Here is a 12,183-nt window from a genome sequence, read left to right on the forward strand (position 1 = left end):
GATGAATACTACCTGGAAATGTAAGAGGAAATAAACCCTCTCCTCCCCAGATTGCTTTTGGTCATGGTCTTTATCACAGCAACAGAACCCAAACTGGGACATGAACACAGATTCTCAAGTTTTTGTGGATGATCATAAGGAGTCAAAATAACTGGGAACACTGAAGGCCAAGGACGAAGGCGGAGGACCGATGCTGTCTAACGTCAGTGCTGCCCTCTGGGATGAGCTGGGGACTTGTCATCCCAGCACCCCAGGGCAGAGCCGCTGGAGCCAGCCTGAAGTTTAGCCAGGTCTGCACTGCAAGGCTTTGTTTTAAAATAAAAGACTTGGGGGGATGAGAGGGGGTAGGCATGGATAGAGGGCAGCGGAATACCCTAGCAGAAACAGAAAAGGAAACTAAATGGAGGAAGAAGGGATTAGCTGGAGAGGAGGAGAGGGGGATAAGAACAAAGTATAACAACAAAAACATGAAAGTGCCATGATGACACCATTACTTTGAATTATAACCTAAAAATAATGAAAAAATGCTACAGAATTCTTGATATGTGGCAAACAAAAAGTTTAGCAACAGAATTAACAGCCCAGAAGTAGACCCACATAAATACAATCTGTTGATCTTTAATAAACAATCAAAGGAAAGTGATAAATACTAACTTTTCACCAAATGGTACAAGGAGAAAAAAGCAAACCTAGATATAAACTTTACATTCCTCACAAAAATTAACCCAAAGAAGATCATAGACCAAAATAGAAAACACTGAACTATAAAATTCCTGTAAGATAAAGTAGGAGAAACGTAGGTGGCCTTGGAGCAGAGGTCACTTTTTAGATGTAACAATAAAGGTCACTGATAAACTTGACCATTAAAATTAAAAACTTAACTTGGCCAAAATTCTACTGGAAGAGTGAAAAGTCCGAGACTGGGACAAAATCTCTGCAAAATACCAGTCTGACAGAGGGCTGTTAAGTAAAACGTGCAAAGGACTAGTAAGGTTCAGAAATGAGAAAACTAAAGCCAATCAAATAATAGGTCAGAGACAAATAGTCAGTAAGCTGTGAATAAGGGCTCCACATCATGTCATCCCCAAAAAAAACTGTAACAAAATGTAACTCGGAGCTACCTGACCCTGAGCTCTCAGACACTGGCAGGCAGCCAGGAACCCTCACTCTTTGGGAATGCATTGGAGGATGGTTCTGGAGGTTTCTCGCCCTAAGATCTGGCAACTGTACTGCTTAGAATTCATCATAAGGGTCACCAAAGTCCACACGGAAATCTATCCATGATAGCAACTTAGTCCGTAATTGCTAAAACAAGCAAACACCCCATTCCCCTCAGTCACTGAATGGATAAATATGACAAACAATAGGATGTTATTCCTCACTAAAAAGGAAAGAGCCAGCTGGGCATGGTGGCGTACATATGCCTTTAGTCCCAGCATTTGGGAGGCAGGCAGATCTCTGAGTTCGAGGCCAGCCTGAGTTCCAGGACAGCCAGGACTACACAGTGTAATCCTGTTTCAAAAAACCGAAAAACCAAAAAAAAAAAAAAGAAGAAAGAAAGAAAGAAAGAAAGAAAGAAAGAAAGAAAGAAAGAAAGAAAGAAAGAAAGAGAGGAAGAAAGAGAAAGAGAGGGGGGAGGGAGGGAGGAAGGAGGAAGGAAGGAAGGAAGGAAGGAAGGAAGGAAGGAAGGAAGGAAGGAAGGAAGGAAGGAAGGCATGAAATATAACAACAGGAGCCAATCTGAAGAGGCTACATCACCTACAGAAGTAAAACAGACAGAAAAGGCCAATGGTGCCTGTCCCCTGTACCTGAGACGCTAAGACAGAAAGTTCAAGGCCAGTTTGGGTAACACAGTGAGACCCTGTCTGAAGAGAAGGAAAAAGGGTCGGGGGCCGCCAGGCACCAAGGAAGGGAGGGGACTAGGTGGAGCACAAAATACTTTCAAGGCAATGAAAATCAGCTCCATGACTCTGCAATGGGGACGTGTCCTAACTGTTAGTCCAAGTGCCAGGGTGTACACCATCAGGAGGAAACCTAAGCCAGGCTTGGTGCACGCCTTTAATCCCAGCACCTGGGAGGCAGAGGCAGGGGGATCTCTGTGAGTTCGAGGCCAGCTTGGCCAACAGACTGTATCTAGTTTGAGGACAGTCAGGGTTACACAGAGAAAAGACTGTTTGAAAAACAAAACAAACAAACAAAAAAAAAGAAATGTAAAGTACAGACTCTAGGTGATGAATGATGATGTGTTACTGCAGATTAGTTAATTATAAGGTGCTAATTATCCCTCACCCTGGTGAAGACACCAAGGATGTGTGCACCTTTTAATTCTGCTGTGAACTAATGCTCATTAATTTAAAATGTTAGGTATCAGCTGCCTTTCACCACAAAGCAATTCACATATATTTGCTGATTTTGAATACTGTGAGACTAAACTTTATTTTCTCACTGTGAAAATGTACTTAGCTATCAGGGCAGTGAACAATCACACCAAAATGTAAAACACACTTTATAATCCTTAAGGACACTCACTTTTTAGGGAACGCTGGTAGGAACGCACGATATGAACTGCTTATGTCAATCATAAAGCCCTCCATCTTAGTCTGAGAGGCTTTTATACACCGCACCAAACAAACCAACCAACCTAGGAAATTACAGCTGGGAGACACAGGCCCCTCTCTCAAACCAATCACAATGACTAACCCATCCTCAGCCTCAAGGCTGCCAATGACCACCCGTGGGCCACATGCAGTCGATGAATGGAGCCAAACATAAAACAGTGAACATTGTGAGATGTTTAAAAAATGTGTGATAACTGGAGTGCATGCATTTGTGGGCAGCAACACTGTGCTGCAATGTGAAAACGTTGGCTGTGTCCGGTACACCAAGCAGTGTCAATCAATTCCGCCTCCTCTTCCATCACAGGAAGTCCCAGTCTTGTACACCGTGCTTCACTGAACGCTCACATACCATCGCTCTTCCCGTCCTGCTGTGGGTATGAGTTGTAGAACATCCCCTTCCCATCGTGGGTCCAGGCCATGCAGGTGAACTTGACTCTCTCCAGCACATCGGGAAGCTCCTTGGCACCATCGACTTTCATGAACTTGATCGTCACCCAGTCTGAGCCACTGGCACTCAGCCCATAGGCAAAATATTCACCGTCTTCACTGAAGGCATAACCTATGGGGCACAGGAGACAGTCACATGTGGCACACCACTCTTCATCTCGCTCACTGTCGTCACCCACTGTCAACGCTGCCTGAAACAGCAGGGAGACCAACCGTGGCAAAGGAGGAAACAGGGAGTTAGTAGTGAGCCAACCTGGGCTCAGCTGAGGTTTCGAAGGAATTACAATTATAATGACATGGTCCCTTAACCTCCTTAGGTCATACTTTCTTCCTTGACAGGATGAAGCCTTGGATTATATGGCCATTAAGATGCTCTCATTCTGAAATGTTTATAATTCAATGGGTAGCTCGGTTAAAAGCAGAGCTCACCTGGGACACGCAGCATATTTTATTCATACTCTAAAGGGAGTAAGTAGGGGAAATCTGCTTTTATAGTAATGACTGAATTATGATACATAGCATGTAATAGAATTAAACTGTAGCCATTAAGTAACTTTTGGGATGAACTCCAAAGCATTTGAGATCACTTCTTACAGCCTCATTTTCGGGGCATTACTGGCACTCGAAGATTAATATCCACACCATGACATCACAGGCCCAGGTAAAGACAGCCTGAGGGTTTGCAAGGAAGGATCCTGGTGTGCACATTCCAAAAGAAACAAAACGTACCCGTCTGCAGATTCCCATGTCATGGCCAAGTCCTTGGGGACCCAACAATGCTCCCATCCTGTGAGAGCTTCTTGATAAACAGTCACGTTTTATGTTGGTTGTTATAGTTATGTTATCAAGCTATCCTAGTAGAGTAAGATTCAGATACCAGTGATTTCCTGGGAAGCGTGCTAAATTGTATGGGGGATCTAAAATTTATAGGAGGCTCAATTATTACCATGCAACTTCAATTAGTAGGAAATTACTTTAAAATCTGCTACCATGCTTATTGAAATTTTTCAGGAAAAAATTTAAAAAAGCATTATTTTGATTAAAAGTATATGTAAGGAATCATATGCCAGGTCTCAGGCTTAATTCACCTTGTTTTCAGTGGACACCTAAAGAAATCAACACACCGTATCACTGGGGTGAATGGTATTAGGACACAACCCTCCTGGATGGGATGCAAGACAGACCTTGGTGAAAACTACGTGGACTCTTATACAGGACACATGACTACCTTGGAACCATAGCATTAAATTAATTCTAAAGCACAGGCTAACTCATGGAAATACTAATATACTCTTATCAAGATAGCTGGTACCTGACTTCCAAAACACTTACACACTGAGCCTATTTGGGAGTGGAGAAGAGGACCATCAAGTATCTGAGGCACAGCTAGAAATGGCTGCATAAAGGTCTTTGTATGGGTCCACTGAAATGGATCTGTCATTCCCCTCCTACTGAGTAGCAGACATCACTGTTCCAACTCATAGTTCTAGAGAGCCAAAATGCGCTGTGCTTTATTTAGCACAGACCAACGGACAGTACAGGAGAGAGGCTGAGCCCCTTCATTAGGAACACGTTAAGAGGTAATTTAACCATGTAATTACTAAACCACAGAACTGGAGAATAACCTCATCCTAAAACTTCACTCATAGCACAACCGAGGCTTATCTTCTCAGTGACCTACGGAGGGTACACTGGAAGCAGAGTTAATGCAGAGGAGCACCGAGGATGCACTTAGGCCATATGGCAGCAACTCCAGGTCAGGGTACCAGGTGATTCAATTCCACGAGACTGAGAGTTTTTGCTTTTAATTCTAACAAACTGTCGACTGCCTAGGTTTTAATACTCTGATCTGCCCCCCATTTACAGCTGCAGCACTCCTTGCACAGCTGAAGTTTCCTGCAAGAAGGCTTAAGTGGTTGTAGTCAGATGCGTCTCAGATGTGATGGGATGTTATGACACTTCAACATCCCAGAAGTCAATTTGGGTCTAGTGTGACTTATTCCCCAGTTCTGTTTCATGCCATCGGAGTGAGAAAGATGAGTGTGACTATTCATGCATTCTAAAGATAGTGTGCAAAGTTAGCTTTCCTAATACTGTGTGTGCATCTGTTCTACAATATGGTCCACACCCTGCTCGGAATCTCAAGACTTCAGCGCTCCCAGGCCTCCCGAGGGCCCGGCGTGCAGCACTTACCTCGGAGAGCTACTGTGCCGTCATCCGACAGGGTGTTGGGGTCGAGGAACACCCTGGCTTCCCCCTCTAGGGAGTCTTGCACATACAGTACACGCTGGTTCTGCAAACCTGTATTGTAAAAATAAAAATACCTGGGGACAGAAATTCCCTATATTTAGCTGTGGTATTTTCTATTTGTGGAGAAGAATCAAACACACGAAGAAGCAAATTTCACAAGACCACACACAGAAAGGAACAGCTGCAACCAAGAAAAACCTGCCATCAGCAGGGACAGGAGGAGGAGATGGAAGTCCCTCCGGCATCCCACTTGACACTGTGTTACTTGAACTGCTTTCTTTCTGTGTGCAAATAATTTATTGTACTTTGGTATGTCAGCCAGAGACAAATAAAGACCAATTTGCCAAAAATAACACTGACAGTTAAATAAAGCAGGGACTATTGCTTCTAAATGGGGAAGAAAGCAGACTTTCTACTGTAAAGTTCTGGTCTGCTTCCACAGCCTGGCTGGCTGCCAGTGTGAAGGTCATCGCGCTTCTGCAGAGAGGAGCGTGTGCATTCAGGCTCCGTGGGCCACGAAGTCACCACGCTCAACAAACAGCCAAGCAAACGGCAGGACTGTGCTCCAGTTAGACTCAGGAAAACAGGTGGTAGGCAGGGTTTGGCACACTGACCCTACTTTGCTGGTATCTGTGTGAGGTGGGGAGGGCCTGAGAAATTCCAGAGTAAACGTGTGATGGTGTGATTATTATCAAGTGGATTCGAAAAAGAGATGAACAGGAGGGCTAAATTCATAGGCTCCACTTTCCGGCCCATTCTTGGAGAGAAAAAAGTGCACATAATAAAATGTTCTCAAGTACCGCAAGCCAAAGATACTAGAGGAAACAAATCTACCCCGTCGCTTATGAATCACAGGCTCACCAACTAACCACGGGAATGAAGAGGCCCCATAATCCACTTTCACAGGCCGCATCACTGCCAAACGTCGTAACTGCTATTTTATAAATATGAACAGCACTTAGCAGTACGAAAATTACTCTCATGCTCAAACACAACAATTGCTTCCTTTTATAAACTGGTAAGCTAGTTCAATGTGTACTTCATTGTTTGAGACACAGTCTCACTCTGTAGCCATGGCTGGCCTGGAACTCACAGAGATCCGCTGGCCTGTCTCCCAAGCGCTGGGATTAAAGGTGTGAGCCACCACACCTGACCTGTACTTGGCCCTTTAAGTACTCGGGAGCCTTAGGGACAGGTCAGCAGGTAAAGCGCTTACTGCATGAAGACCTGGGCTGGAATCAACACTGACATAAAATTCTAGGCACCGTGGTTCATGTCATAACCCAGCACCATACGCTCCAGGTTCTGGGAGGGGCCCTGTCTCCAAAAGTAGGGTAGAAGCAGGGAATTGTGGTGCACGCCTTTACTCCCAGCACTCAGGATGCAGAGGCAGACAGTTCTCTGTGAGTTTTGTCAACACAGTGAATTCCAGGACAGTCAGAGCTATGTAGAGAGACCCTGTCTTGATGGGGGGGGGGGGAGTAGGGGGAGAGAAGAAGAAGGGTGAAAAGCAATAGAGGAAGAAACCTAATGTCAATCTCTGGTGTATGCACACCCCCCCACACCAATGTATACACATATAACACACACACACACACACACACACACACACACACACACACACATTTTAAAAAGGAAACATCAAGCTGGAGAGCACAAAGAAAGCGAGCGTAGGCAAGCTCACACACCGCTTTCCCTTCTTGAAGTGGCAGCTGTACTTGGGGTAGTCGTACAGCTCAGTCATCCTCTCCTTGTACAAGCCTCTGATCGGACACTGCTCGAGAAACGGCACTGTGATCTTGTTCTGGGCCTCCACGAAAGCCTGCCGTGAACAAAAAGGACAAAAGGCGTATGTCAGCAGAAGCACAGCTATGAAGGTGTGATGGCTATGCCTATAACTCAGTCAGGAGGCTGAGGCAGGAGGACCAGTGACGAGAGAGAGAGAGAGAGAGAGAGAGAGAGAGAGAGAGAGAGAGACAGAGAGAGAGACAGAGAGAGAGACAGAGAGAGAGACAGAGAGAGAGACAGAGAGAGAGACTGAGAATGTGTGTGTGTGTGTGTGTGTGTGTGTGTGTGTGTGTGTGTACTGCGCTATATTGGTATTTCCAGACTGGCATGGGCTACAAAAACCAAAACAAAATATAACTTTCCATTGATAATTAACAACTGACTCTTACATAGTACCAACTCAAATGCATACAGGGCAAGTATTACCTCATTAGAGCCTCATCTTTAGAGAAGATTCCTTTATCCTATCTCCCTCTCTCCCTCTCTGCACCCCCCCCACCCCCGTCTGTGTTATTCTTATTCATCCCACAGCATCTGTGCGGAGGTCAGAGGACAACAGAAGATGTTTTTGTGTCATATGGGTCCTGGGGATGGAACTCGGGTCACTAGTCTTGGAGACAACAAGCACTTCGGCCTACTGAGCCATGTCTCCAGACCGAGAAGATTCTTTCACGAGGCCAACTTTACATAATATAAGAAAGCTGAGTCTTGAAGAGGTTTGAAAAGCTATCCAACATTATACAGCTAGGGTGTGGAGCTGGCTTCTGAATCTACGCCCTTAACAAAAACACTGTATCATACAGCTCCATCATATCCTATGAATAACGTATATTTACTTACAAAGTCCCAAGGGGTCCAGCTCCAAGCCCCCAGGTCAAAGCCGGGAGACAATACCCAGGCACTATTTCAATGACTTTGCTTTCTCATATTATTTAAAACCTACCACCATGTCAGTTCCAATCAGAGAGTGTCACTAAAATGTGCAGCTGGAAACTATTTAGAGAAAAATGGAAGTGGCACTGAGTAAGAATGTCAACAATCATAGTCTATAAAGGAAGGAAGGGGCCCAGTGGAAGTCAGGAGACCCCGGGCTGAAGGCAGGAGAACGGCCTCATTCTTGCTCTCGGTTTATCCTATAATGCAGTTACAGACCTTAGCTAGCATACACTGATTGTACAGGACATTGGGTTTCACCGTGGCTTCTTCAAAACTGCCTACAATGCACTGTGAGCTAGTCACTGACCCCCATTACCCTCTCCTGTCTTCATTTCTCTAGCGGTTTAGACACTGTGAAAATCTTGTCTGCGTGTTAGAAATGAAGCAGGTGTAACTGCGCTGGAACTATATTCAGTGGGTTTCATCAGATGTCTACAGATAGATAAGCAGCCAGGGGGAGGCCAGGAAATAACCGAGGACGTGATATACTAGATAGCACAATACAGCATCACCTCCACTCCATTTCTGGATGCAGCTGAAGCAATCGGGGCCCATGCAGGCACCAAGTGCTATTCTAAGTGGAGAGAGAAGTCTGGGTTCTCCCTGCTGAGATCCCATGCCGGGAGAAGCAGTGCCAAAACCCATTCATGTTAATGACTTCAGAGGAGAAGAACACTGCATATGAATATAGAGACTGACGAGGTTTTCATAATTTAAGAAACGTAATTCAAACAAAACCGAGTCCCTCAAAATATGACTCTCAGGTGTTTATTGCTATGGATGGCAAACTCTAGGCTACACAATCAGACCCTGTTCAAAAAAGACTGGTTTTGCCCTGCTCTGCTTTTGGAAGTTCAGCTAAGAAAAGTATTTGTGTATTTGTATTTGTGTGTGTGTGTGCGCGTGCGCGCGCGCGCATCTCTATGTGTGTGTACATGTATTACATGTATGTGTTGTAGAACAGTTTCCTCCTACATTAAAACATTCCAACCTTCAGGAAAGCTCTTTCAACAGGAAGATAAACTCAAAAACTCTTCAGGAAGTCCCTGAAACTGACCAGGTTCACTAAACCCCTCCCTTCCAGAGTAAGCAGAGCCAAGCTGCAAAGAAATCTCAGAAGAACCCAGCTGCCAAGACTCAGGACAAGCTGGGCTGCAGAGATTCCTAGGCCAGACCAGCTGCCCCAAAGAAGCAGAAACCAGCCCAGCTGCTTGGAAGAGGTTGAGCTCAACTGGGCACCTGGAAAAGACACGCTCTAACCTGCTGAGCTATCTGCAGGCTGCATGGTGTGCTCCAGGTTTCCAGCTTTGTGAACTGCTTTGGTGATGAAGTTGTCTTTGAGTCATTTCTGCTCCTGTAGGTGACCCCAATAAAACTCATGGTTCACCAGGTTGGACTTTGGTGCTGTCCATACTCTGGTCTGTTGGGAGTAGACATGAATGTTGCATCTCCCCAGGAAAAGTTCTGGCACACAACCACGTGTGTGTAGAGGTCAGAGATCAACACTGTGTGTCTTCCTCAATTGTTCTCCACCTCATTTTTGGAAGTCAGAGTCTCACACTGAACCTGGCGCTTGTCAATCAGCTCTGCCTCACCAGCGCTGGGTGGGATTCCTGGGGTGTGCTGCCATGCCTTGCTTTTTATACAGGTGCTGGAAACCTGGACTCATGGTTGTGTGGGAAGACTTTACCCACTGGGCAGCTGCCCATTTCCTAGAGCTTTGATGTTTTTAAAGGGTTGGGGTAGAGGGATAGTGGGCGTGGCTCACTGGTAGAGCACTTGCCTAGCATTTGAGACCCCGGGTCTTCAAGGAAAGAAAAGAGGAGGAGGAGAGGGAAGGGGAAGGAGAAGAAAGGGGAGGAAAGGCACGAGGGAAGGAAAGAGTGACCTGGAGATGGGGACTGTGGTGACTAAAACATTACTATGGGGCACTGCAGCTTGCTGACCCCATCTGGTCACACTGAGAGTGTGAAGGAGGAAACTGTTGCTTTTGTATAATCCACACAGCAGCAGCAGTTTGGAGATGAGTGTCCAAGAGTGTGACCTAATTTTATTATGGAACACCATGCCTGCTTCAAAGACCAAAGAGTTGTGTTAAAGACACTTGGTAAAGTCACGCGTCAGGTTGACTCAGCAGTTTATTATTCTTGACTATATTATATGAATTTATAGTATGTACGTGATACATATTATATACTGACTATATTAGCAATATAGTTGAGACCGGACTGCTTTATACTAACAACAGAGAGTGACACACACACTGGATGGAGAGATGAAGAAGGGATGAGTAGCCTGAGCCCCCTGTGAGATTTTCTGCCATCCACGTGGCTTTCCTTGGGGTCTAGCCTGTACTAACATAGATCTTGGCGTTGTGAAGGCAAAGGTGACAGAACTGAGGCAAAATCTCTGCCATGGCAGGGCACACATTCTACTGGGGACAGACACAAAACAAGCCCTAGAGTTGGGCGGTGTTCAGCTCCAAAAACGCCCAGAGGGCGCACAGTAAAGGAAGGCGGCTGCTCAAGGCCCAGCCACAGACCAGGGCTGCTGCTCAAGGCCCAGCCACAGACCAGGGCTGCTGCTCAAGGCCCAGCCACAGACCAGGGCTGCTGCTCAAGGCCCAGCCACAGACCAGGGCTGCTGCTCAAGGCCCAGCCACAGACCAGGGCTGCTGCTCAAGGCCCAGGCACAGACCAGGGCGGCTGCTCAAGGCCCAGCCACAGACCAGGGCTGCTGCTCAAGGCCCAGCCACAGACGAAGGCTGCTGCTCAAGGCCCAGCCACAGACCAGGGCTGCTGCTCAAGGCCCAGCCACAGACCAGGGCTGCTGCTGCTCAAGGCCCAGCCACAGACCAGGGCTAGTTCCTCCACTAGCAGGCCCAATATAAGACAAGGGCTGAAACTGAAAATGCTGAAATCTTTGTAACCATCTGACACACTGTGACGTACGTCTCTGTCATATTTTACAACAGCCACCCCTGTTTTGGAAACGTACAAACAGGACAACTGTTGTAGAACTTGAAGACACAGAGAGAAGGCGTTCACTGTCAGGTGGCCCGGCCCGGAACCTCTTGGTGAAGGAGGGAATGTCCTCAACTGAGGTCTGAGGGCTTGGGAGAATGGCCAGGCAAGGCAGGGCCGAAGTGTGGCAAAGCCTAACAGCAGGTGAGTGGCCTTGGCAACAGAAGAGCTTGACAGGTATGAGGCAGAGCAAGGCCAGCATGCTGGGAATGAGCAGGAGGAGGAGGCACTGACTGAGGCTGGGGGACCTGGCGTCCAAGAAGCAAATATAAAGGTTTAGCCTTCCATCCAAATGCAAATGAGCCATGAGTGGGCCAGGACACAGGAAATGTGGTCATCTTTTTAAAGGATCACCCTACTTTGGTAGAGAGCACACTCTGGGACTGCAAAAGTTCAGAGAGACAGCCAGGCAGGAGACTGAGGCATCGGTCCAGGGGAGACTCACAGTCAAGTGGACCGCTGGCCTCTGAGAGGAATGGGCACAGTGTACATTAGTCTATAGTGCTAATGGCAACTTTCTAGACGGCCTTGCCAAGATATTCTAAGAAAGAAAACAGTCTGAACTGTATGTAGGTGGGGCTCCCAGCAAGCTGAGGATGTGGCTGATGCTCCCCACCCCTTCCCACCAGGGGCGCTCCACTCTGGGCATCCAGCCTGGCATCAGGCTGCACTCTGGCCTCAAGAGGGTCCGGGAGTCGCTGTTCAATGGACTGTGGTCTTAAGTGTTTCCCTTTGCTTCTTCCACCTGCCCTACACTCCACAACCACAACAGACGCTCCCCACTGTGAGCACACCCTGGCTTTCCGCACACCAACCGCTACCCCAGGCAGAATCACGCTCAAGGGATTTTAAACTCAGTCCAGCTTTGTCAGCTCCCACCCACAAATGTTAGTCGATCACTTTAAATAGAGCAATATTTAAAGACTGACGTCTTCCAAGTCAAATGCTGAGATGCAAAAGCTGTTCAAATGCTAAAGCCAAGCTCTTCGTCATAACTTCATAACTTGGAGAGCCCTTCACAGGAAGGGGGTGATGAGGGTTTTCTGTGGAATGCTTTAACTTGGCTTTCCTTAATTACATATATTATATATCATACATATATAATAGTTCTGGTTCTTGAC

General features: G+C 46.5%; 1 protein-coding gene across 1 annotated transcript in view; it reads right to left on the minus strand.

The window, feature by feature from the left end:
- The window catches only part of Prep (prolyl endopeptidase), a 115,146-nt gene that overhangs the window by 76,544 nt on the left and 26,419 nt on the right, over positions 1–12,183 (minus strand). Inside the window, exons 3-5 of the mRNA XM_076552356.1 lie at positions 7,004–7,137; positions 5,259–5,389; positions 2,968–3,177 (exon numbers count right to left, since the gene is read on the minus strand). Of these exons, the coding sequence (XP_076408471.1) occupies positions 2,968–3,177; positions 5,259–5,389; positions 7,004–7,137 (475 nt within the window). The remainder of the gene's footprint in view (positions 1–2,967; positions 3,178–5,258; positions 5,390–7,003; positions 7,138–12,183) is intronic.

The sequence above is a fragment of the Peromyscus maniculatus genome, chromosome 16 (genome assembly GCF_049852395.1).
Source record: "Peromyscus maniculatus bairdii isolate BWxNUB_F1_BW_parent chromosome 16, HU_Pman_BW_mat_3.1, whole genome shotgun sequence".
NCBI lineage: Eukaryota > Metazoa > Chordata > Mammalia > Rodentia > Cricetidae > Peromyscus > Peromyscus maniculatus.